The sequence below is a fragment of the Dissoconium aciculare genome, assembly GCF_010015565.1.
Source record: "Dissoconium aciculare CBS 342.82 unplaced genomic scaffold K489scaffold_4, whole genome shotgun sequence".
Taxonomy (NCBI): Eukaryota; Fungi; Ascomycota; class Dothideomycetes; order Mycosphaerellales; family Dissoconiaceae; genus Dissoconium; species Dissoconium aciculare.
The window spans coordinates 1298997-1324493 of NW_022984954.1; the positions used below are offsets into that span (position 1 = coordinate 1298997).

The 25497-nt window shown below is 52.2% G+C and overlaps 11 protein-coding genes across 11 annotated transcripts; 7 read left to right on the plus strand and 4 right to left on the minus strand.

The window, feature by feature from the left end:
- The first annotated feature begins 21 nt into the window (after window positions 1-21).
- On the plus strand, window positions 22-2180 carry K489DRAFT_335841 (protein serine/threonine phosphatase 2C). The gene is made up of 2 exons (XM_033602197.1): window positions 22-105; window positions 193-2180. The coding sequence occupies exon 2, from the start codon at window positions 329-331 to the stop codon at window positions 2126-2128; it is 1800 nt and encodes a 599-aa protein (XP_033461468.1). The 5' UTR covers window positions 22-105; window positions 193-328; the 3' UTR covers window positions 2129-2180.
- A 465-nt stretch (window positions 2181-2645) lies between these two features.
- K489DRAFT_378852 (carbohydrate esterase family 16 protein) lies at window positions 2646-4380 on the plus strand. The gene is made up of 5 exons (XM_033604504.1): window positions 2646-2962; window positions 3069-3431; window positions 3494-3566; window positions 3618-3693; window positions 3785-4380. Exons 1-5 carry the CDS (start codon window positions 2769-2771, stop codon window positions 4117-4119), a joined length of 1041 nt encoding a protein of 346 aa, XP_033461469.1. The 5' UTR covers window positions 2646-2768; the 3' UTR covers window positions 4120-4380.
- K489DRAFT_408810 (uncharacterized protein) lies at window positions 4223-5281 on the minus strand (the record flags this gene model as incomplete). Its single annotated transcript, XM_033607523.1, has 2 exons — window positions 4223-5041; window positions 5102-5281. The coding sequence occupies 2 exons, from the start codon at window positions 5279-5281 to the stop codon at window positions 4223-4225; spliced, it is 999 nt and encodes a 332-aa protein (XP_033461470.1).
- A 476-nt stretch (window positions 5282-5757) lies between these two features.
- On the minus strand, window positions 5758-8805 carry K489DRAFT_408811 (uncharacterized protein; the record flags this gene model as incomplete). Its single annotated transcript, XM_033607524.1, has 2 exons — window positions 5758-7210; window positions 7268-8805. The coding sequence occupies 2 exons, from the start codon at window positions 8803-8805 to the stop codon at window positions 5758-5760; spliced, it is 2991 nt and encodes a 996-aa protein (XP_033461471.1).
- Window positions 8806-10821: 2016 nt separating this feature from the next.
- Window positions 10822-11313, plus strand: K489DRAFT_430386 (uncharacterized protein; the record flags this gene model as incomplete). The annotated part of the gene is made up of 1 exon (XM_033608411.1): window positions 10822-11313. The coding sequence occupies one exon, from the start codon at window positions 10822-10824 to the stop codon at window positions 11311-11313; it is 492 nt and encodes a 163-aa protein (XP_033461472.1).
- An 813-nt stretch (window positions 11314-12126) lies between these two features.
- On the plus strand, window positions 12127-13163 carry K489DRAFT_408813 (uncharacterized protein; the record flags this gene model as incomplete). The annotated part of the gene is made up of 2 exons (XM_033607525.1): window positions 12127-12595; window positions 12655-13163. 2 exons carry the CDS (start codon window positions 12127-12129, stop codon window positions 13161-13163), a joined length of 978 nt encoding a protein of 325 aa, XP_033461473.1.
- A 343-nt stretch (window positions 13164-13506) lies between these two features.
- On the minus strand, window positions 13507-15523 carry K489DRAFT_430388 (uncharacterized protein; the record flags this gene model as incomplete). Its single annotated transcript, XM_033608412.1, has 3 exons — window positions 15444-15523; window positions 15347-15389; window positions 13507-15295 (listed from the first exon to the last, which is right to left on the minus strand). Exons 1-3 carry the CDS (start codon window positions 15466-15468, stop codon window positions 13507-13509), a joined length of 1857 nt encoding a protein of 618 aa, XP_033461474.1. The 5' UTR covers window positions 15469-15523.
- Window positions 15524-18262: 2739 nt separating this feature from the next.
- K489DRAFT_292754 (uncharacterized protein) lies at window positions 18263-18850 on the plus strand (the record flags this gene model as incomplete). The annotated part of the gene is made up of 1 exon (XM_033600230.1): window positions 18263-18850. A coding segment is annotated over one exon (588 nt), but the record flags the coding sequence as incomplete, so codon positions are not given.
- A 2219-nt stretch (window positions 18851-21069) lies between these two features.
- On the plus strand, window positions 21070-21712 carry K489DRAFT_182495 (uncharacterized protein). Its single transcript, XM_033599470.1, has one exon. It carries the CDS (start codon window positions 21249-21251, stop codon window positions 21606-21608), a length of 360 nt encoding a protein of 119 aa, XP_033461476.1. The 5' UTR covers window positions 21070-21248; the 3' UTR covers window positions 21609-21712.
- K489DRAFT_378858 (DUF367-domain-containing protein) lies at window positions 21438-23217 on the minus strand. Its single transcript, XM_033604505.1, has one exon. It carries the CDS (start codon window positions 23037-23039, stop codon window positions 21792-21794), a length of 1248 nt encoding a protein of 415 aa, XP_033461477.1. The 5' UTR covers window positions 23040-23217; the 3' UTR covers window positions 21438-21791.
- A 396-nt stretch (window positions 23218-23613) lies between these two features.
- Window positions 23614-25486, plus strand: K489DRAFT_378859 (cyclin-like protein). Its single transcript, XM_033604506.1, has one exon. The coding sequence runs from the start codon at window positions 24073-24075 to the stop codon at window positions 25051-25053; it is 981 nt and encodes a 326-aa protein (XP_033461478.1). The 5' UTR covers window positions 23614-24072; the 3' UTR covers window positions 25054-25486.
- Window positions 25487-25497: the final 11 nt, after the last annotated feature.

A 25497-nucleotide genomic window follows, 5' to 3' on the forward strand; every position in this document is an offset into this window, starting at 1 on the left:
ATCCTTATATGGTACTTCCCTTTCCATGTAGAAAGTTTCCACATCACATTTCATGTCCTCAAGATCAATCTGTTCTTCACATCTTCAATGTGAAGAAATAACAAGGTGTGTGCAGACAAAGGCTCACCCTGCCCGAATTCCCATGAATTCCACCATTCTTCCCGTCGTCCGACCCTCTGACGTAGCAGTTAGCTTTCTCTCCCCTGTCGCAAGGTTTCCCTGCCCTGTGCCTACGGACTCGTCTGGTCCATTTACCACCACCACTCTTGGATATCTTCACCAAAATTGCGCTCGATTAGACACCTAGAACCGATCGGGATCGCTCGCTATGCCCGTCAAACATCACGGCGTGCCCTTCGACTGTGGTCGAGCACTACGGACCATCCTTGACGATGTTCTGATTCAACAGCCGCCTCTCTGCAACTCACCGCGAAGCGTGAGGACGGTCGCACGCCAGCACAACACTTCACTTGGTCTGGTAGGTAGCCACGGCCCACAACAACAGATCCGTGGCTTTCACGACTACTTTGTCACGCATCTTCCCAAATCTTCGGTCGCTCCCGATCGTGCGCCACTCGCGACGCATCACAAATTGCCACGATCCGACTCGAAGCCGCACGATGGTCCGTTGCGCCGCAGTAGCGCTCTGCTCCCACATTCTGCCTCTGCCACAGCGGCTGCGCCACCGAAAGACACCACGGTCGTGCGGATACCTCTCAAGAGCGCAAAGCATCATTTCGGCGCTGGTGTGAGTCGTGGCAGTCGCCCATACAATGAAGACACTTACCAGGCCGGGACTGTCGAACTCCCTGCATTCGCCACACGGCAGCCGGTGAGTCTCAGTCTGCGGCCAGGCAGTAGCGATGGGAACATCGCAGCACCTGGCGAAACAGGCGACCCCCAGGTCTTCTACTTTGGTGTATTCGACGGACATGGTGGCAAGGAATGCTCGGAATTTCTGCGTGAACGGCTACATGCATATGTAGAAGAGACCGCACTGCTCTTTGGCATGGAGAGTAGCTTACAGGACCAAGACGAATCATATATGCAGGGCGGTGTCATGGGCGAACAGGATCCGGAGGATCTGCAGAAAAGTCTGGTGAGCAGCTGGCGAGAGACCGTCGGTGGATACTTTAAGCGCTTCAAGCCCGAGCATTTCCCAGCTGTAGTGGATGCGGACAATCAGGAATGGCGAAACCATAGCACCATTGAGACTATCCTCACGTATGCCTTTCTGAAGGCTGACCTGGACTTCACGACCGCTCAGGCTGCGAAGCACACCGCTGCTGCGGCCGAAGCTACCAAAAACGCCGACGAAACGCGCAAATCGAGCTCAATGGACGATCCAGTACTAGCAGACCGCCCACTGAACGATAACGATATGCTATTTCATCCGGAGCGAGAAGCCTCCCAAAATCTCTCCAAAAAGCCACGCCCAAACTCTCGTGGTTCATCACCGAACCTCGACAGCCCCATAGGCGGCAGTACACGATTTCAGGGGGGATCGACTGCATCTGTTGCACTTGTCTCGACACCCACGCCAGTTCCATTCTGGCACCCTGCCACCGCCAGTACGCTTGTAGTTGCTCATGTCGGCGACACTCGCGTGCTGCTCTGCCGCACTTCTGACGGCGCAGCCGTGCCGCTGACGTCTAATCACCATCCTTCGATGCAAACGGAGGCGAATCGCTTACGCCGCTTCGCCACCTCATTCGTAACGGACAGTTTCGGGGAGGAGCGAGTCCTAGGCCTAGCCAACACGCGTGCTTTCGGCGACATTGGCAGTAAAAGAATTGGTGTCTCTGCAGAGCCGCAAATCACCACAACACAGCTGCCGCCGGCGGGATATGCATTCATGGTGCTCGTCAGCGATGGCGTGTCCGGGCATCTAGAGGATCAGGAGATCGTGGACATTGTCAAAGATGCCAAAACTCCCGCGCAGGCCGCGGAAAGTCTGGTTAGCTTTGCTGTCGAGGTGTCTGGGGACGCAGACAACGCAACAGCTTTGGTGGTGAGATTGGGTGGATGGGAGCGAAGGAGTGAGGGCGGAGGAGGAAGTTTGCGGACTAAGGAGCGGAGAGACTTCCGCCGGCAAGAGGCGATGGATCCGCGGTCGAGGCGACAGTGATTTATAGATGTAGATTGTTCTTTTCGAAAAGCGGGTGTGCTTTTTGCAATATTCCTACATCACACCTAATAAATAACCGGATGGAGATGGGTTCATTTGTTAGAACACCTGGACATTGATGAAAACAACCAAGGGTTACAGAAAACTTCATGTTATTGAGATTTCTTTCCACTTTGCCGGGATGACGACTCAACGAGCTTCATCGATTCATGCTTACACGAGAACCAAGATAGCTATAAGATTGTGTCTATCCCGAAGAAATGCCATCGGCCTGCGATGTCTATGTCCGCGCGAACGTTGATGATCAACCGTCTGGTGCGCACACGAATTGTTATCGATAAGAACATCTCGGGCGCGACTCCGCTGGTTCATCGATCTCCACGTAGTGCGGACCCCTGGAGGTACAATTCAGGTACCGTTCAGGGCAAAATTGACCTCGGGAACTCCCAATTAGGAAAGCCATGATTGACAATTGTGTGTAATAAATGTATTGTGCAAATCGTGCGAAGCCCAATGCGCCCCTGGCCGCCTATCGGAATATGTGGTAGACAAGCAATATCGCGATCCTTCAACGAGTGATAGCAGTACCGAATGACAGCGACAGCGACCGAACGGGTCACAAGTGCTTTTGATAATTCAGATGCAGCCCCGGCAGCAGCGCCTGCTTTTGCAGGTCGGCGCATTCGCCTTCATCATCGGCATAATTTATTTCACCTATACTGGCGGACAACATCAGATAATTCCGGCGGCTGGTAAAAGCGCTCTCGGACAATCAAGCACCAAGTCAACGTCTCCACCAAAGTCATCGTCATCTCGACCATATTTGTTCATCTTGTACGTGGAGCAACCGATGAGCGGCGGGCCCAGATCAATCAATGATCGAGAGCGCCCGCTCGACCTGCTTCCCCTTGAAATGACCTGACTGACGAACATATCAAAGTGGCGACTCCTACTCGTCGCATTCGCACGCTGGCTTCGTCCCGAGCGCGCCTCTTCAGCCGACCGAAGAGAATCCTACTGGCTACCTGCCCGCGAACAAAGACGAAGGGACTTTCTCGGGCGGCGACATCTGGGTTGACATCTATCTCAAGAATGCGCCCAAGGGCACCTTCGTACACAACTATGCCACTCCCGGGAACGTCGTCAACTACACCCGACTTGGCACGCATTTCGATCCGCTCCTCATGGCTATCGTCTCGCCGGTCAAGGACATGGTTACTCAACTCGAGCATTTCGAGACGATTCACAGCAAGACGGTCCCGTGGAAGGGCGACGACAGTATTTTCTTCAATTGGTTTGGGGTGTAAGTCGCTGGTACAGATGGGGCCTCACTTGGGGATTCTCTGATTACTAACCATTTTCCAGGAACGATCTGACCGCGACACAATTACATTCCAAGCTTCCGCAGGATGAGATGGAGCTGCTGATCGAAGCACAGGTGAGCAGAGTTTGACGATACTCCAAGCTCAAATACTTACGATAAGCCTAGGTTGGCGACTTTTGGACTCTGGTGCGCAGGCAATATGCACAGGGAGCGCGAAACTTCGTCCACATACTCGTCCCGCGTAAGTCTGAACCCAGATCCTCCCAAGGCCACAGAAACAAATCCCCAATATAAAACAACTTCAATCACTAACATTTCCCTCGTGCGCCCAGCAATGGAACGCGTCCCATCCTACGCCGACTTCAACCCCGCCATGAAGCCCCTCGCACAGCATCTAACCAAGACTTGGAGCGACGTCTTCCGGAAAGGCAACAAGGACTTCCTTCGCGAGCACCCGGAAGCCACGTCTATTGTCTTCGAGACGGCCGAGGTCTTCAATGAGATCATGGACCATTACAAAGAGTACGGTGCGCGCAATGATAATTGCTTCAGCTATGGCAAGGATACTCTTTGTTTGTGGTATGACTTCTTACATCCGGGCGAGTTGATCCAGCGGGAGATGGGGAAGCGGATTTTTGAGAAGTCTAAGAAGATTTTCGGACTTTGATGGTGGCGTTGTCTGAAGATTTGTACGATTTAATTTGTGTTTCATGATTCATGCAGAGTACGAGTCGTTCTACACTCATGGCAAAAACCAGACATCGACGCGTCTACTGTGCATTGATGTCGAGAGCCATCAGCTCGTGTGCAGTCTCTATCATCGGCACATCGTCGTCCGCGAAGGGTGGCCCACAAATTCCACCCACTTGATAAGCCGGTCCTGGATCCGCTTCGAGAAATTGGTCATAATCCCAAATGCTTTGCGAGAACCAAGCGCCACTGATATGGCAGTCGCCATCCGTGACCCGTTTCTGACGGACTGCTCGGCCAAAACTGTCGAAAAACACAAGCATGATGAGGCCAGTCCTCATCGTCTCTTCATCGGCAAGAAAGAGGTAGCCCCTGATCATGCCTCTGTGATAATTCGTGACTGCGTCGCGGAAGACGTCGTCTTCGTCGTACCTTCCGCTGAGTCCTGCCGATTGATCTTCGACCGTTGAGGGCAGATTGGCACGGCAGCGTTGGCGGAGTTCGGTAGGGGTGAGTTCGTCTTCGTCTCGTTCTCCTCGCGAACGAGTTGGCTGCGCCGTCAGCGGTTGTGGTGTGAGTGGAATCTGAAGAAGGTTTTCAGGGAACACTTGAAAGACGCGAGCCCAGTCATCGCCGTATGAGTACAGCATTGAGTCATCGAGGAAGTTGTCCTCGTATCCGAGTTCCAGGTCAAAATTGATGCGCTTTCGAAAATTTGCGTGTACGTCATCGCTACCTTCAGCATAGCAGGTCCTCAGCCAGAGGATGTTATAGTCAGATTGGTCTCGGACAGTAATGTGACGCTGAGTTTCCGTTCGGAGATCTGCTAGGATCCCTTCCCATTCTGATGGATGCGGTATGTTTCGAGGGGTCCTTCCCGCCCATACAGAGTCAGACAGCTGGGTGCGTCATGTCGTTAGTTGACCTACGAAGAATGTGCTCTGCCACTTCACACTTACATAACGCACACAATCGCCGTTCTTGACATACTCTTGTGCTAAACGTCCTCGGCGAGTACTCCCATCGAGTCCGGCTAACGAGCGACGGTTCCATTGAAATAGCACGTAGCGTTCCAGTGGCAAGCCGCCTAGGTCTGGTACTGGCCGCTTGAGCAGTGATGACGACCTGGGCCGATTCATAGCAAGATTCGATATCATACCGATCAAGCGATGATGTATTACAAGTGCGTTCCGCGCGAGGTTGTAATATTCTATAAACACAGTCATTAGTTACATTGACCCTAAGCTATATACTTACCTAAGTAGCATACTACGCACTCTTACCCCCTATAGAGAGTCATTCGAGATCGAAAATCACGACTAGCCCATCGCCGCCTATTGAATCTCACACGCTCCAGCGGGACGATCTCCTCGGGGGGGGGTCAGCATGCATGGACAACATCTCACGAAATCACAAGTTTCTGCTTGTTGGTCGCGATGTATGGAGGGTAATCATCCATGAGCTGACAGAAGATAGTTAATCAAATTACAAAATCTGAAAACGTGTTTCCAATGCTGTGACTGCCATTCCTAGGTCGGTCTTTGATTGACCCCCATGTGCGCATAATTGATTCGTGCTATCAGCCTGCTCAAAAGGGCTTCGGCTCGCCCAAAATCTACGAATCGTCATCATATGCTCCTGCCTGCCTCAATTTCTGCACGACCCCTTGATGCCCCAAAATTGTTGCGATCTGTAACGCGGTGCCGTAGAACGCTGCCGTAGCATTCACGTCCGCATCTGCGTTCAGAAGCATCTGCACTATTTCTTCGAAGCCAAAGGCTGATGCAGCCTGCAGGGCATTGCCGTACGATCCTCCCTCGGCGTTGACATCTGCTTTTGCGTCGAGAAGGATACGCACCACTTTCTCGTGATTATTGGCTGATGCTGCCTGTAGTGCAGTGTCGTGCCTGTGTATGCCGCGAGTGTTCACATCTGCTCCTGCATCGATCAGTCTCTGGACTATCTGCTCTTGTCCGGTAGCCGATGCCGCCTGTAACGCATTACTATAAAGCCCCCCTTGTATGTTAACTTCTGCACCCGCAGCTAGCAATACCTGCACAGTCCTGAGGTGACCTCCAACGGATGCTGCCTGCAGCGCGGTGCCAAATTCTCCACTTAGAGTATTGACGCTTGGATATCTACGACCTCCTCCGGGAGTGTCAATGTCAACTACCGCCGCCAAGAGATCTTGTACCTTTTCCCAAGAACCGGCAAGGCTTGCGTGGTAGATCGAATTGCCTTCCTTGCGCCCACCGACATCACCAGATTTTGGCTCTAGAAGGCCAGGATTGTGGATACGAAGCCAGTCCTGCTTCCAAGTTTCATTCTTGATCAGCCGGAACATTTTTGCATTCTCGCCGGGAGATTGAAGTCGTGCGTGACGATACCACGAACGCGCTGCATATCCCAGCAACGGAAAGGTAATGAAATCTTGCTCAGACAATTGTTTGGAAGGTGAGGCACTGTAGTGTGTGAGATAGGCAAGACAACTTTGTGCAAGAAACCTGTGTTCTTGAGCAGGGTCGAGGTGAAAGTGTTTAACGATACTTGACGCAATGTCCGCAGACTCCAGATATTTCTGCACGGAAGAGTGTGCTAGTCGGATCTTGGTGTCTGCACTGGATCTCTGATTGAGAAGTGAATTGCCGAGCCTTTCGTTCACCGTGTCCGAAGTACCAGATTCTGCATGGTCATCTTCATATTTTCCGATGTGACGATCTTGCTGATTATCTTCTATGAATACAACCAAACCAGTAAGAATGTTGATAGTGTCTTCGATGCCACCACGATCCGCTGTATTTACCGTCCCATCTGGAGATGCGTTGTCTGTTGGATCGACAATACTCGCTTCAGCCAACTCTGCCAGGCTGAGGGGCTCTCGCGCATACGCGAGCCAGCGGAGCAACGTCAGCGCCTCGCAGCGATCCGCTAAATTGATATTGTTCAGCATTCGTCTATAGGTGTCGTAAAGTGTTTTCGGTAGGTCCTGCAGAGCTCTGTTTATTGCGCTTGGCTTTGTTGAACTCGACTCCATCAGAGCCTGCAGCTGACAGTACACCCATCTAAACCTGGAAAACGTAAGTGCGTCAGCAGTGACTCCTCTCGACGAGTTCCAGGTTCCTTACGATCCATCTGCTCTTTGCCTCAACGTCTGCTGGATTGACCTCTGAGTAGCGGGATCCAATCGACGAAGCTTTGAGTCTTGGTCCATCTGCGAATTGATGTACCGCACTATGTCAGTGTCGATTAGTGCGCTGGAAATAAACACTGATGCCGATGCGGTATCAAGATGCTCGATAAGCTGGCGAATATCAGGTACATCTTGACTTGTTAGAAGTAGTCGCACGTTTGGTGCTTGATGTAGGAGCTCCCTCAGTCCAGATAGTACGTGCTGCCGTGCTTGATTACTTTGAGGACACTCATCTAATGCGTCCAAATGACAGAAGACTGTATCGTAGGACTTAAGGACGACGTGCAGAATCTTTTCAAGTTCATCACGCCTAGGTCGCCTCTTGTGGATTGATTGCGATGCCTGTTTCAAGAGTGAAAAGCTCGGCTCCTTTCCGCCCAGCTGCGAAACCAAGGACAATATGAGGCTCTCATAAGTCTGCTTGCGCTTTTCTGAAAAAGAAAAGTAAAAGACCGCATGTCCGATGTGATCTTGTCTTCCGTAGTGCGTTCGCATATCTTCGATTGCCACAGAACAGAGAATTGTCTTGCCACAGCCGACTCCTCCGTAGAGCCAGAGGTATCTGTGTTGCTGATCCTGTCCCAATTTCCATGCTTGGTACTGACGTGACTGCAGTAACCAGTTTCCTGTGTGGCGCTCGTGCAATTTCCGCGCAATGTCGTGTTCGGTCCACGGATCGGGAGCTGCAAGCCATTTTACAATCTTCTGGTAATCATCTGCGTCGGCTTCAGCTCTCTGTTGCAATTCTGCACGAACGCGTTGTCGAGCCCTGTCCTTGCCCTCGCCGTATATGACACTAAGTGTGATTCCGACGATTCCAAATAAAGCGTACGACAAATCTTCCTCTCTAGTAGTTGTCCTCCCTTCCATCCACTTGATCTTTTCCCCAATACTTAAGGTCGTACTCGAATTCCAGTCGTTCAACACTCGCTCAGAAACACCTGTGATCTTCGCGATGTTTGCTCCAAGGTCCCTCCCAATAGAGATGGTGTCGAGATAATCGGATGAACCTCCTTTATTTCCAATGACATTCCAATACTTCGTCACAAAAACGACAAGGCGTGGGGCCAGCAGCTCTTGCAAGGTCCATCCTCTTCGGAACCAGTCGTCTTGCTCGAAGTCGCTGATGTTTCCGACTGCTGACACGCCGGCGAGGTGCGCAATACAGAGCTCTGCATTACGATACCACCTGAACATAGAATTGATAGCATACGCAAGTTCAGCATCGCTGTCTTTGTTGATACAACATGTGTCTATCCACAACCATTCTATACCTGGGACATGTTCCCTCACATACTTTGCGAAGGCGGTAACCTTTTCGTAGCCGGGACGGTGTTTGTCGCGCCCTTCCTTGAACTCCTTAAAAGTGACTTCATGTGCCGTCCAGCGGTGCGACGCGATGACATATCTCGGTCGATCAGCATCATGAAGGAATTCTGTAAAATGGAGACTTGTAGCATGAAGGAGCCTCATCTTGCACGAACCTACGTGCTACTAGAGACGTTTGTGTGATCGGTGACAGACTGACCACCATTGCCGGGGATCGACATGTGAAGTATCAACCGAAAGGCGAGAGTGGGGTTACGTTCTAAGCACTGCGATAACGTGTACGAAGCTCGCTGCATACGAGAATGCGCACAATGACGTGATATCCAGCGATGGGGAGCTGTTGCCCCCGATCGTTGCGAAGTGTTATGAGCCAGGTTCGATCTGCGGTAGCCCCTCTTCATTGTATCGACGCATTGCTTTTTGAAGCATGCTCCTGTTACGGTTATGGCGTCATGCGAAGTGTTCATCGTGTAGATGAAGTACTACTTGTGTTCAGCCGTACCCTCCTTTCTGGAACAGCGCCCATTTCAAATCGCGCGTTGCCTTCGAGCGACTGTTAGACACAGGTCCTTGGTAGTTGGCTGATAGCAAAGCGAGCCAGATAGTTAGTAAAATCATGTGGGTAGGGTGAGGAGTTGACAAGTGCGATGGGTGGTTCTCCTGGACGAGCCCGCTCGGTGCCACATCTGCACCTAGCTAGCGTCGGAGCCCTGTCCCGCCATTTGGAATCGCTAGATCTTGGACTTTAATCGAGCGGAAACAAATGCTCCGCGCGTGCGCTAAACCTATCTTAGAGCTTTGCAATGCTTTGTAGCAGCCGCGGCAATCTGAAACTTGCGGAGTGAGTCGCTTTGATAAGTATTCCCGGCCGAATGACCTAAAACGCTCTTGGTCATGTTGTGAAAGACAATCAGTGGCCCTGGGACTCTTTGGCTAGGCGGACACGCTAGTCTCTCGTGCCCTGCTGAAGCTATGGGTATTCATGTAGTGAAGACCTTCCTCACCTCCAAGCGTCTTTGCTCTCTGTTTCACTGACCACCGTCAGGGGCTTCTCACGCACTCAACAGCAGCTTTGCGCACTCTGCCTGTCATCAAACAACGTGTTTCTGTGTCTTAGCAATTAGGGCACTTAACATCCGATCGATCCGATGGTCCATCTTTTCACTGTTGCGAGATTTTCGACAGCAGCACTGGCCTGCTCGATCCAATAGCCAATGCTGCAATTGAGCTAGCAGATGTGTTGACATATCTGCTGTTGTTGATCATTGGCCCCTGCCTCGCAATCAGAGTCGGAAGACACTGCGACGACGCTGTTGTTCTGAAGAATTGGTGGAATGATCGGTGGTTGAGGTTGTGGTCCCCTTGTAGTTGACTCTCCGTGATCGATTTGTTGGTCCGAGGCACTGGCGGAACGAAGGGTGGTGGAGGTCGTGACAGTGCTTGTAACTGACTCGTTGTGAAAATTTCATTGACTTGCAGCATCAGTGGAATGATTGGCGGCAGAGTTCGCTGCGATGCATCTTGCTGAATCTGGCTGATCATGAAGTTGATCGCATTCTCAGCGTATCGTACATTTTGTAGATAGCATTGATGACCTCATGACTTTGTTTCACGCTGGAATATCATGTTCATCAGAACTATCTGAGTATAGTTGACGATACCAGTCGTTCACGCCATGGCAGAGTGCACCCTCGTTGGCCTCGTTGAGGATGTTTGGCGGAGGCGGAGGATGCTGGGCAAGTTGCAGCTGAACCCTTCCCAAGCTGGGCCTGGCGTATTCGGCGCAACGTCATTGGCGTGCCTGAATTGAGCTCCTCAACGCCAAAATAAAATCTGTAGCAATGTAAAATGGAATGGCGGGGACGTCGCAACAACAAAAATCACAGTGACTAGTAAACTAAAAGTAAGTACAACTAGACTTCTGCCCTCCATCTACAGATCGTCTACGAGACGCGACGCGCGGCGGGAACTGGTGACTCATCGTTCGTCATGATCCGTACCAAAGACTTGAAGCTTCAAATGTTATCATCGAGACGATAAATAGTCTCGTATCCTATAGTCTGCATTCTCCATGAGCTCAGCGATCACCTTGCCCCCTTGCACCGTGTTTACACGCAACATCGACGCCTCGTAAGTGGAGTAGGTGGCATCCAACCAAACATGTCTGGGAACGAAGCCGACCCCATTTCGGTTCACTCGAGTCAGGACCAGGTTGATGACGAGCCCATGGTCTACGAGACTCCTCAAGACTACGCAACCTCAGCACGCGAAGAACGTGATCGCCTGATCGCCGGAGGAGCCGCTCCAGATTCCGTCATCCTCCAAAGCGAGTTTCAGCGCCTTGTCCCGCGCCACGATGGCGAATCACCTGAAGACTTTACTCAGCGCTACGTCAAAACCATGATGGACATGATCGGTCGCGGCGTCATCATTTTGAACGACGATGCCGTCGCTGATGTTGCGCCTGACTCATTCGTCAGTCCCGATGGGAGAACCTTCGACCTGGGCCCTCAGTCGGGCGCGACGAAAGGAGAGTACCGAGAGTTCACGGAATGGTTTGCACAGTTATCTGATGCAGGCGGAGAAGTGCCGGAGAAGTGGTTGAAGTTTGAGAGCACGGCTGGAAGAAGCGACCGAGCTGTAGAGTCTTGATCTTCTAGACATACGGCATTATCGCTCTCCTGTACGATCTTTCCCGCATTCTTCCTACGAGCTGTCCAAACTGGATCGCACGTGGCTTCAGCATACCTTCGTACGAATATCATGGTTCTGTGTACGTGAGGAACGATGTCTAGGAGACAGGAGCTGGTTGATTTGAACAGTTTGAGTCAGGTTGTTCACAGGCTGGCTGAGTGTTTCCTCCCTAGCACCCTGGCCACGTTGAGAGTGACGTTTGGGGCGTGGGCTGGGCCGGGCGGAGTCACAGTTGAGATCTAAGTTCCCAAGCTGGACCTGGCGGCGTTTCCGGCGCGAAACGTCGTCATATGCGTGCCTGAATTGATCGGCCCCTCAACGCCAAACTAAGATATGCGGCAGTGGAATGGCGGGGACGTCATAATAAGAAATTCATACAGTATTTCACTGGTCGCTTCACGATGATGGCATCGTAGTTGTTTGGATATGTGTGTATACTGGTTGTGCTTCTCCCCGCCGGAATGCAGATGTTTGTACCCACATACATAGTCTACTTCTAGACAGCTAGATTCGGTGAGAAGAAGAGGGCCAATGTCCTCCTTGACCCAGCGGTGAATTATCTCCAGCTGTTCAGCGAGTTTCATGCCCCTCTGCTGGGCAACCACAACGACGCGCGCGCTCAGTCGTTCTCCTGCCCAAAGGAGCGGTGTCCACCTGTATCACTTTCGGATCCACTTCGGTCGTAATAATAATAGTAATCCCATATATCTTCCTTCTCCTCATCATCAACAACAACAACATTGCAAATCATCCTCCCAGAATATCCCCATCATGCCGGAAGTGAAGAAAATCACCGTAGAGAGCAACTGGCTCAACCTCAACGGCGGTCTGCTCGAGGCGCCCTTCTACGAAAAAGACCGCAACAGCTTGCGTTTTGTCGATGTCGTCAAGAAGCGCATCTACGTCGTTGATCTGGCCGTCGGTCCTTCCAGCCTGAAGCAATTCGACCTCGAGGCTTCAGTTGGAATCACAGCCGACATTGAAGGCAATGACAATGAGATCATCGTTGGTGGCAAACGCGGATACGGTCTCTTCAACCGTACCACTGGCGAGCACCGATTGATCAAGGAGATGTGGAACGACGATGAGCGCAAGGATGACGGCGGTGGCAAGCCCAAGGTCGGAAAGCACAAGGAGGACCGCATGCGTTCCAACGACGGTGCTGTCGATGCCAAAGGACGCTTCTACGTTGGTGCAATGAACGACCCTGCTCTTGTCGGTGAAGGTTTTACAGATGAAGGTATATCAAAATACAACCCATCTCGGGATTCGACATCCGCTGACCACACGCACAAACAGGCGTCATCTTCCGTCTGGACCCAGACCTGTCCATCCACCGCGTCATCCAACCCGTAACGATCCCCAACGGTATGTCCTGGAGCCCAGACAACAAAACCATCTACGTTACCGATTCCCCCTCCCGCAAAATCATGGCCTACCCCTACGACCTCGAAACCGGCGCCATCGCGCTCGACCAAGGAAAAGTGTTCTTCGAATGCCCCTTCGAAGGCTGCGTGCCGGACGGCCACGTCCGTGACGAAAACGACAACTTCTGGATCGCTTTCTTCGGCTCCCACAAAGTCCTGCAGGTCAACCAGCAGGGGGAGGTTCTCACCGAAATCACTCTGCCGGCGCGGTGCGTCACTTGTCCGACTATCTGCGGCACGGAACTTTTCGTCACTTCGGCTCAGGAGCAGGATCCGGAGAAATACCCCGAGAGCGCGAAGAATCAGGGATCCGTGTTCAAGGTGGATATTGGGGTGAGGGGACGACCGCTCAATAAGTTCCGTTTGAACGCTAGCGTTTGAGGCGGAAGTGTATGATTCAGAGCGAGAAGCATGCGGAGACGCAGCAGGGAGGATAGAAGTCATAATCTAAGCAAGATTTGAACATCGTCATTTGATCGTATGTCTCTCACTCGGTCTCTCTGCCCTCAGTGAACGTGACGCTGGTGGCGATATGGCCGGCAGGGACACACGAACGAGCTTGCAGCGTACATGCAATATATGAGAAACGTCAGGCCCTAGTCCCAGGACCGATAATTCTAATCATGCCGACTCTATCCGGTCCTATCAGCCAAAGTTCTCATCGAGTCGTTATGAATTTATCTCCCAAACCCTGCCTAGTACTGCCGTGTGAAATCACTATGCATCATCCCTTCATCCTCGATTTTCCTGCCAATCGCAGATGAGATTGCAAAGACGAATTCGCATTGGCCAAGGATGTGATGCCCGACAGTAATTCTTCCAAATCCATCTCCGGTAGGTTTTCCCTCGTGCCAATTTTCCGCGTTTTCGATTGACCAGCCGTCGTCGTCGTTCGCGGTCGAGCAGTATTACTGGTCTTGGTCCGGATGGGATCGGACGCGAAGAGCCAGTCGACGTTCTCGTCGGCGCGGGGACAGTTTCGCGAGGCTGGAAGCATTCCAGCAGGTACATGAGCGGCAGTTGTTTCTTTTCGAGCTTTGGATTGATTGGTCGGGTTTTCGTTGTCTGCTCTCGCTTGGCTTTTGGTATTTGCTGTGGGCGGTGGTGGTGGCTGAATTTCTTCGACCGGTATTGGAGTAGACGCTACGATCTTCTTGGGTCGGCCTCGCTTTTTCTTCGCCGGCTGCGGTTGACTTGGAGGTACGCTTGGAGTAGGCATGATTGCATTCGAGACTGGAATAGAAGGTGGCTTGTTGCAGGATTGTGCCATGACCGGCGATCTCTCGCTCGTCTCGAGGAGTGCATCATATTGACGCTTTTCACTCGATACATCAGCTGTAATTGCGGTCTTCACTTGCCTCGACTCAGATTTGAACTCTCTCATTCGCAGATCCTCGTTCACAATCTTGGGCGCGATAGCTTCGGCAGCTTTCCTCTTCTTGAGAGGTTTCTCCTGCTTGACATTCTCCCCAACCTCGGCGGATGATGTCGCTCGCTTGGACACAAATTTATGGGGCTGCAGACGATCGTCCGAAAGAAGAGATAGTTCCACAACCTCCTCCTCTTGCCTGGAATGAGACTTCGTGGCATTGTTCTGATCGTGGTGAATAGAGAGTCGTGGCCTTCCTCGCTTCCGTTTCGGTGCAGCCTCGCGAATGGTCGGCTTCAATGGCGATTGACTTTTCGACTTGTGGGTCACTGTTGGCGCCTGAGGAGATTTGGTGCTCTTCTCATCAAGCACTGCATGAAGCATCGCGTTGTTAATATCAGTCTCTGCGAGCGGTATACGAGCAGGTGCAAGCTCCTCGGAGGCGGCTGTGGCGCTTATGACATGAGGCGGACCCTCGTTCTTCTCACCGAAAGTCTTCAGTGCTCGTTTTTGGGGCTCTGTATCCTTGACCTCCACATCCCTCACGCAGGCAGACAATGCAGCAGCAGAGGTCTCGTCAACCTCGACGCTTGCGTCAGCCGCTCCTCTTGACTTCGATATCTTATCCTGTGTCGCTGTTCTCTTCTGTCGCTTCCTGGCCGTCTTTTCTGGCATCTCATCCCGTCTTTTCTTATCGATTGGTAGTTCTTCTTCGATCAAATCCGCCATTACTCTCGCCGCTGCATACTCCGCTGCTCTTCTCTTTGGCCTCGAAAGCGATGTGACCTGCACATCGGCTTCTATTGATTGCTCGCGGATCCTCGGAGCCGATGACGTTGCCTTCTTCTTTCTCCTTTGCTTCGCGGGCTGCTCTCGGGGCAGTATACTGCTCTTCGCGTTGACACTGCTCGTCTCTCCCGAATCTGCGCATATTCCTGTACTTTCTGAGAGCTGCAAAATCTCTTCGCTGTCTGGAACGGGTGCGAGGGTCACTATATCGGCCAGCGATGACAACTTGGTTTTTCGCAGCCCACTATCGATCTTGCATCGTTTCCTAGGTGGCTCTTCCAGAGGCGCATCGTGAGTCGCTGGCGCAGAGACAACGTCAAAGGAGAAACCAAAACTCGCAGCTAGATTTCGTACTCTGTCAAGTCGTCAGCGGAACAGTGGCAGCAGAGGTAATGACAGCTCTAACCCTGCACCTCGTTGTCGCGATAAATGTCGTTCAAATCGATCCTCTTCAAAATGTTAGTATCCACATGACAATTCTCGTTGTTCTTCGAAAGACTCACGTTTCGAAGGCGTATTGTGCAACATATCTCATGCAAACCGAAAATACTTGCTCTTTCTATACTGTCATATTTCACTACCGACGCATCGCTTTGTTGACGGCACAGATGTCATTGTTTGCGTTTCAGCAATGGCCCGGCGACTGATGACTCAGCCAGCTCGGCTGTGCCCGCTTCAGTGCAAACATCCATGCCCACCCAGGGGGATTGCGGCTCGCCGCTATCCGGATCGTCCTTTCTACCTCCCTCTGTTTACCTGATGATAAGGGATCATGCCGACTTTGTGATTATTCAAGTGCATGGGCAAACATGCTTGTATGCCCAGGTGCCCATGTGTACATTTTCTCTCATTGAACATGCAAGCAAGATGGCTACGACATGTTCTGGGCGCGGCATACCTGCTACTTCCTGCTCAGGGAAGGGCTTGCAATGGATTCCCTGCATTGTCATCAGCGGTGCAGGATGATACATATCCGTCGTGCTCGATCCACGTTTCTCGTCTTCTCCCATAGTATGGTCTGGTCCTATATTTGAGTATTGCACGGCTGAAAAGTTGGTCCGAGCCAGCAGAAGGAGCAGACGATCGGTGGAACCATCGTCGGTGAAAGACACGAGTCTAGACATCGAAAAGGGGGGTGGACTGCGATGCAGCGCCATTATCATTCCGCTTGTACACAATGTACTGGCACAGTAGGTAGTTTGCCCAGGATGTTGTTGTGTTTCACTGTCCATGCATTCGGAACATGCAGGGAGTGTGCGTGCACATACACATGGCAAAGTCCATGGTATGTCGTGGAATGTCTCTTTCCGGCGAATGTCAACGGTCGTTCACCGGCTTTTCCAGCCTCTCATGTTTCCCATCTCTCGCATATCTCCCGATGATGGCCTTGAGAGTGAGACCTCGAGTCTCATGATCTTCTGATCAGCAGTGTCTCACAGTATGATGGAGAACAATGATCGTCGGGACGTTTGTCCCTATAATTACTACCTATGTTCCTAGGCATGCACATACTGGGTATTCTCTCGGACTTCATTGTGTTGGAGGTGAAGATGGCGCCGATTCATTTCCTTAGCCCATCTAGCCGTAGGAGAATAAATCACCTCATCACCGGATGATTCCGGACGCGTGAAAAGGGTCATGTAATAATGTCCAGGTGCCCTTTCATTTCATCGCTGTGACATCCATGGATACCAGGAGGCTTGAAGCATCATTTTACTTCCATTCCTGGAAGGCACCTAAGCCGGATGATGCGCCAGGATCCAATCCAAGACGTGGGCGCGCCAGCCTCACCCTGTCTCGTCGGCATTCGCACTTGCGCAATGACGTGCACCACATGTAATAGTGTAAACCAGTATTGTCTCTCAAATCGATGAGACCGATCTAGGAATACGCGTCAGAAGCACGTTGCATGATGATGCGCACAACCCGAACACTTCACATGGCAAATCGGTCGGAAATGTGAGTCGTATGCGTTAATTGTACTACGATGTACTGTGTGTATCGTACCTATGTACACACAGAGATGCAATGTACTGTACTGTCGCTGTACATTGTACCTACACGTGAACGGAAACCCGACCCCGGTCCCGATAATTATAGCTGGAGCGATGAGTATTGATCCATTTCAGAGCGCGATGGACCCATGTTCGCTCCCACACATCAATTTCGGAATTGGATTGTGGACAGACAACTGTGACAAGGACTAGACACCAGAGAGATCCATGTCCTCATCCCTTATGGTCGGGAAGATCATCGTGTGTTCATCATGATCACCACCATGTTCCGGCTGCAATCAACTCCCGCTCATTCGGATTCGATAGCCTGCGGGTTTAGCGCAACGGCCGCCAACGATGAAATGCTTTGGCCATCTCGTCCTCCTTGTCGGGTCTGCGACCACGCTTCGATCATTTGTTCCGGTGGAAATCCATCCTTCTCTGGATTGAACGTATCGGAGACTCAATTATTCACCGCTGTCGACACACACGCGCTGCAGGTCTGCGCTGCTCACATCCGCGAAAAGACTCCCCAAGCTCTCGTCCATGCTGGGTCGTCTGCTATCCCAACATCAACCATAGGAACTCTCCCGCCAGGTACTGTACCTGTCAGCGACCACGGATGACCTCTTAACCGCGCGGTTCTACTCAGCAAATTCGTTATCGCGTCATTGATACCTTGGATCCGATCGACTTCCGCACCCGAAGAATCGCCATCTCATTCATCATGTCGCCTGTCTGTCATCAAGTGTAAAGGGTCGACGTCTTCGTCAACCATTGGATCTCGTGGAGAGACCTGCAGCAATACCAGCGTCCTCTTGCCGCCCGGCTGCTCCACGCGCAGCAGTACCCGATCTCTGGCACGGCTCCTCCTCCGCCGCTGCTCCGCGGGCGGACAATCCATCCCCTGCCTGCCCTCAGATCCTCTTCCTGGCTCTGTTGACCCTGAAGAACCCCGTTCACGTTCAACGATCGACATGCCTGTCATTGCATTCACAAGAAACCATAATCGCATTTTCTGAAATCTCTGCTCGCATCACTGAGCGCAACTTTGCTACGCGAACTCCTCTCATCGATCTGATTTCATCCTGTCAAGCATCAACTTCCGTAAATATCACCTCTAGCCCGCGTCGCACGTGTGAGCAGAGCTTCTTTGCATAAATCAGTCCAAGCGTATAGCTTCGCGCTCACGGCGGCTACCCACACCATGTTATCAGCTCTGAAACGATTCGATGGATCTCGCCAAACTGCGTTCACAGGAGATGTTCAGCGGCGGGTATGTAAATCATGTGACTGTTGTTCTCGCTCCACCGACTGACCTCGTATGACAGGACCAAGATCTCTGGAGCGATGGTCTGGGTTGTTTGACATATCTTCACTCTCGGAACATTTCACATCGTGAGCCGACTTTCAAGATTCCGATTGATGCACTCCGACGTTCCAATTCTCCATATCTACTCAAATATTGCTTGTACAGGCCAACTGCATCAGCTACCTCGATGAAATATGCTGCAAGCGAACTGAAAGTCTCCACTGGCAGCTGCGGTGACCAGGCCTGCAACAACGGACGCGCGTGTGCAGACCTCCGCTTGTTTGTGCCTCCCCCAGTGCACGCCTCCCGCGATGAGTGCCACGCTTACAATTTGACCACGCGCAACTACTTTGCGTTTCTGATGGCTCGGCCTCTCGTCGGTACTCAGCTGTCCACCACGTTAACAGATCTGTGGAGGCGCATACAGCTTTGGTCACCCAACGCTTCCTCTGAATTGTACGAGTACTGCCGAGCGCAAGGCTACACAGATGTCACCGGCAACCCTCGCCTTGCGGTCGCGATGCTTGCGCTCGCCACAGAAGCTCGATGGCAAGCTGTGTGGGTGGATGCCTTTGCCCATTGCGTCGGCATGCAGAGCCAATTAAGTCCGGGCTGCGCCCTCGATGGACTGGACAGCGCGTTGCATCGGCTGGTAATGGATGCCGCGCAAGTTCTTACCTCGCAGGTCTCCCACTCAACACAAGCCCTGTCCACTTTTCTGGAGGACGAACTCAATGGTGACAAAGTTGGCTTATCTAAGCCTGCTCGAGATCATCTGGAACGCTTCCGGGGCAATCTGCATGCGCATTATGTGGAGAAGATCGGCTACTATCCACCAGGCCCGCATGAGACTTGTGACCGACGTTTGTGGCTCAGTATGCATGACGATTTCCGTAGCCTCTATGACTTCCTCGTTGATAAGCGATCAAGCTCGGAGCAGTCAAGCGCCCTGGTCTTGAATGGTGGCATTTGCATCGAACAAAACCTCCAAGCCTTTGACACGCGCAACGATTACTCACCATTGCCGCACTCTCTACCCCTCCTGCCGGGAGCCCCAGAAGGCACACGTTCAGGAGAATCGACCAAGATCACTCGACGACGCAGCTTCCGCTTCAGTCGAAACGATTCGATGCTGGAGCAGCATGCTGTGACTAGAAAGGCATTGGCAGACGCAGCCAACATTGATGCGCCACATGTATCGAATTCACTGGTTCAGGAGTATGTACGATTTGAGCAACTTCCGCTCGCAGAGAAGCTACCCGCCGTCGAAGCTCGCAAAGTGCGCTGGCTCCTCATCTACGGCATGTTGCAGGCGCTCATCCGTATCACAAAAGCTCCGGCTGGAGTGCAGGACATCAGTTCTCCACTCTATCCCTTGTGCATCTCCCTAGCTAGTCTACCCGACTGGGTGACAGCCGATGTCGCCCGAGGTCCATCACCCATCGCAACGGAAACCGGACCTCAATCTGCACCGTCCTCAGACGCAGCCATGATGCCCGACTCTGATCAGATATCTATTCATCCCGATTGCGAGGCGGATAATGCAGAGGACTTCTTTGCTAGATCAAGTCGCTCGCGGTTCACGACTGATCACGAGGCGATGAACTCTCCGGCCTTGAAGCGAAATGGCTCTCTACATTCAAGTTTCACCTCTTTACATCGTTCTGTGGTGGGAAGTCTGTCTCGGAGGAGCAGTCTCCGAGTTCTTGGTTCAGAGCATGGGCTTAGGCGCAAGAGCTCTTTCCGTACAGACCTTGTTGCCGCTGACGAGAATTTGTCCGGGAATGAATGGAGTGCGGTTTCCTCTGGAGCATCATCGCCTCAGCATGGACCATCTAAAGCAGCATCTCTCCTTTCATCGCCCGCTCCAGCCGTCGTTCCCGCTATGCGGCCTTTGGTGGAGACCCTGGTTGACGGTATCAACGACGAAGACGACGACAATTTCGCGATTCAGGAGCCTACGCTCGAGGACACTCAGGTCTTCACCAGCAATATGGTCCCACCCCTACCACAAGACCTGGAAGGGCTTACTGAGGTTGATGAGCCGGAGGTGTTTATTACGACCATTGCTGGCGTGCGCTCTGGATCTCACCCTATTCCGACACTTGTTGACATCAGCCCGCCGCAAAGAGATCGCTTCACCAGCATCAACGATTCGCCAATTCGCCAGCACGACTCACGTCAACGCAAAGAGAACCATCGCCGTCTGTCCGGCTTCGACTTTGGTTTCGTGGGCTGTATCCCCGCTGGACGACCACCCACGAGCATCCCGGAAGAAGGCGATCATCAATACTACTACGATGAGGACGACCGTGACGAAGACGGCGACGCCTCCCCAATATCATCCGCCTCGCCCGACGCGCACGAAGCGACACTCCGCTGTCTCGTCGGCATGGATCCGGCGCCCGTATGCCTCAACGCCGGCACTTACATCCCGACTGGCGCAAACGCATCACCATCGTCGCCCTCTTCTCCCGTTTTCTACACGCACGAGTCAGAGTATGCCTTGGCGCACGGTGGTCCCAGGATCCTCGCCACGCCCATCACCACGGCCGTCGACATCGTCGAACGTCGGAAATCGCGCGCGCTGCCCCGGTTACTGAACATGGCCCGCGTTCGAGCACGATTCAGCATGGGAGCATGAACCTCACCCGATCCTACATCTGCAATGATTGTCACCGTGCTCGTACATCATTGGCTACGGGCAGTCGTCAAGTCCCTTACGACCAGGTTCTCTTACATGAACAACATGACCGATTTGAGACTTCCGAAGTCCGATTGTCTCGCTTCAACGCTTCCTTTCCTATCTTTCTGATTTATGTCTTGTCAAACTTGACAATTCCCACTCATTCTTTTCCTTTTCCCATTCTCCCTTTTTTCCTTGCTTTTTTCTCTCTCATGGTATAACGCCGGTGCAAGAAACGCATTCTTCGCGGCCGTTCTCTCTGCTCTCTCTCTCTCTCCTTTCTCATCGGCGGTGTCTCCTCTTGTTTGATCTACAGATGATACCCCCTTTTGCCACATCGCTAGCGCGCGAGAAGAAAAAGTTTCCATCATTCATTTCTCTTTCCTTTTTCCCCATGTGGGGTCTATCTTTGGCCGTTCAGAGACGACGTTGCGATTGTGTCTATTTGATGGTTTCTGCTCGCGGCTATAGACTCCAACTTGATTCAGATCTACTCTACTCTTTCACTGTTCATAGATCAGATATATGTTCGATTTTCATGGAAATGCCTACATTATGCTTCACGATGTGTCCCGCGTCAGGTGCTTCTCAGATTTCTCCGATCTCATATCCACCGCCTCGATCTTCTCTTTCGGGCTGGGACTATGATGAAGCCCGAGCGGTGGACACTATGTAGGATTACGAGTGCGGAGGAGAGTCCCATCCCACCGCAAGAGTGACGCAAATTCGCCATAACACGACTATCAACCCTCTTCTCGTCGTGATTTCAGACTCTATTAATTATCTTCATTTTTGACCATTCCAAGTCGAATCCATCTAATTTATAGCGACTTCTCGATACGGCTCGTCAATCAAACAATCAAGGTGGCCATTTTCCCGGCGCCGTCACCACCGCCCGCGAGAACGTCGCGGACAGTTTTCCAGCTTTCTCCATCGCTCGCTTTCGCTGCGCTGCCGTGATGCCCGCACGATCGGTCACCGGCGCAGCGTTCATGATATTGTCGAACTCGTCGTCTTCTGCATTCTGGTCCTCGTCACCGATATCTGAGCCGGATTCCGCGTCTGAATCCGTGGGTAGAGCAGTCGAGTCCACGGGTCGCGAGACTCGTTCGGGTGCAGGCTTAGATGTGTCTGGGGTGGGGTTGGTGAAGGGTTTGGAGGCGAGGACGCGGCGGCGGAGTTCGGCCATTTCTTCCTCGTCGTCATCAGCGGGTGGGAGGCCGTAGGGATCGTGCTCGTCGTCATCCTCGTCTTCGTCCTCGTTTCCAGCGGTGGGCTTCTCGCCGGGTTTGGGTCCGCCGAGTTGAATGCCTCCGAGGCTGCTCGTTTCACTGCCCTCGCCATCGTCGTCATCGTCCTCCTCCTCCTCATCACTCCCTTCCAAATCGTTGCCCACTATAGGCTGGCGCCGATTCATATTTCCACCTCGCCACGCATCGTCCTCATTCTCCACCCTCTTCTCCCGATCCTCACGCCATTCATTCTCAATCTTTGCCAACCATTCCTCCTCTGCCTTCTTCACCGCCGCCTCGTCCTCGCATTTTGAATAAATCTCTAGCACCTCGGAGTTGATATCGAGGAAACTCTGCCCATATGAGAACGTACTCAGAATCTCCTCCGCCCACTCCAAATGTCCACAAATGGCAAAACACGCCGCCAGCGCCTCCACACAATTCAACCGCCATGGCCGCCCATAATTTGTCGGATTCGCCGCGATTAGATATGGCAGCAAGCGCGCATTGACGCCTCCAATTCGCGGCCATGGGACTTCCTCGATCCGATTCCAACTCGCCTCGACCACGGCCGCGCCGTATTGTTCGAGAATGCCCCGATCCGCCGGACTGACGAGGCTCTTCGCTTTGGGGCTGATTACGACGCCCGCGTGCTTCTGTCCGACGTGCAATTCGCGCATCAGGCCCAGCCGCATGAGCCGTTTGCCGGAACAGCGTTTGGCGTCGCAGTGGTTGAGATCCCATGCTGCGGCTTTGAAGGCGGGCCGTTTATGTGCGCCTAGGCCATCCTCGCGCTCGGGATGCGTGTGCTGGGCGTGAGTTCGTGGTTTGTGGCGGCCGCCCTTGCCGGCGAGGTCCTTTTTGTGACGGACCATGGTGGCTGAATTTCCTTTGGTGTGTTCTATGCTGGAGAAGGTTGCCTTGTGCTTGGTGGTATGAGACTTTTAATACCCACGTGCCTCGCAACCGGGTCGTGAGATTACGCAGAGTTCAAGTCCGGGATGCTGTCTTGGAGGGCGTAAGTAGGATATTGAAGAGACATAAATTCCTTCGGTCGATGATGCTTTCAGTCATTCATCAATGCGGGACACCTGCTACGTCACAACTCTTCATCGGCCCTGGATTTATCCGCTGCCCACCTTTTCATAATGCTTCACACAGGACTGTATATTTAAGATGTGCATGTATATTTTCATAATTGTTAAAACTAAACAGCCAATTTTGGTGACCATGTACACAGTTATGGACTCTATGCTATGTTTCCTGCAAATGTTGCTAATGCTCCGTCCTGAATCGCTGTATCTGAGGTGTTTGTGCTTCAGTGTGCATGCGAAATATTGTCCTTTTGTGACGTTGTGCAAGTTATCATCATGGGCGCGCAGCAATAAGAGACCAAATTATGTCCAGGTGGTCTAAAGCGTTCAATTCATCTGTTCCCAACATTCCTCTGATGAGGGCAGAAAGCATCTCGACTCAAAATATGTTGCTGGCTGTGGTCTTGTCAGCCGTTGCTGATCGGTGAAGTAAGTCAGCCGAATCATCAATCGTTGATTCAGCCGAAAGCGGCTGACGTCGTTCCTTCCCTCCCACCGACCGGACCACTATCGCCAACATACCTGGGTAACATCGCTCCCGTGCAAGTCCCCAGTGAAGAATAAATATTAAGATACTGCAAGAGTCCACAAAATCTCACGAATGTGCATGGCCTCACACTTTATCTGAAGGGTCGTGAGGCCGCGACCAAGCATAAGTGCCAGCTGGGATTCGGCGCCAATCAATCGAACACACGAGTGACTCCTTCGGAATTACCCCCGAGCAGGGCGCAGAAGACATCGCCCGCTATGTCAATGAACAAATTTTGATACACTTTCCAAGTCAAGAATCAAGCCGACGTCGCGACATCCAGTCATGGCATCAAATTATTGGGACTCCACGCAGGCCAAGTTTTGGACCTTCACTAAGTCTGAGTTGGCTGACATGCGCCAGGAACTAGAAGCTGCTAATCAGCCAACGTGTTCCCGCCATGCAATCCCAGACCGCCGCCTGATGAATATCTATTTCCAACAACAGCTTCTGAGATTGGCGCGACGGTTGAGTCTTCGACAACAAGCGTTGGCCACAGCACAGGTCTACATCAAGCGCTTCTACCTCCGTGTCGAGATCCGCCGAACAAATCCATATCTTATCATGGCTACGGCTGTCTACCTGGCATGTAAGATGGAGGAATGTCCGCAGCACATCCGGGTCATGCTCGGTGAAGCGGCCCGACAGTGGCCCGAATTAGGCATCACGGAGGCCAGCAAGATTGGAGAGTGCGAATTCGCGCTCATCTCGACGCTTTCCTCTCGTCTAATCTGCCATCATCCATATCGCCCGCTCCTCGAGTTTGCTCCGCAATTTGGACTGAACGCGGAGGAAATCCAGCTGGCACAATCCATTCTCAACGACAGCTACAACACGGATCTCATACTGCTGCAACCGCCGCATGTATTGGCTATCACATCGATCTTCCTCATGCTAGTCTCACGGGCGCTCGGGCAAGCTACAAGTCACACATCACACGCTTTGCCGCCATCGCCACTACACCTTCACTCACCTGGAGGAAATCTATCGGGTCTTTCATCTGCTCTTCACTCCCCAGCCCTCAACTCCAGCTCCAGGGAGCAAGTGCTAGCTAATCTCAACAGCCTCAGCCAGGCACGGCCCAAGATCGCCAAGCTCATCGACTGGGTCGCTGAGAGCAAGATCGATATTGGTGCTGTAATCGAGTCAACTCAGGAGCTGATCAGCTTGTATAGTGTTTGGGAGTGTTACAATGAACGTGCTTGCAAAGAGGCCATCACGAAATTCATGAAGGATGGCAATGGAATGGCGGGTGGAGTAAAATGAGATCGCCCCCTTCACGAAATCCAGGTATTCCATCCATCTTACATCATTTGTCTCATACTGGTGCTGAGATCACGGGCATATTTACTCTGTCTGTTAAGGCAATAAACGTAGGCACAATAGTCACCAAATCAACTGTGGGGATCGTTTATGTTGAGTCTTGAGAAGCCGAGCATGTTTTTCAAACAACCGGGTATTAAACAGACATAGTCACAGCCGAAGAATGGGAGCGGTGAGGGAGTCATTTTGACCGTCTGCATATTTATGGACAGAGCATGCTCACGATGAACAGGTGCATAATGCAGATCATTTAGGGTTGGGGCAAGCTTCAGGAACGCTCCTAAGCGAAGATTCTCCGCATCGGCAAACGGCCCGTCTCCACATTCGGCTCGGACGCCACCATTTTGAGGAGACCCTCAGGCACCCCCTGCTGGACATAATTCACAT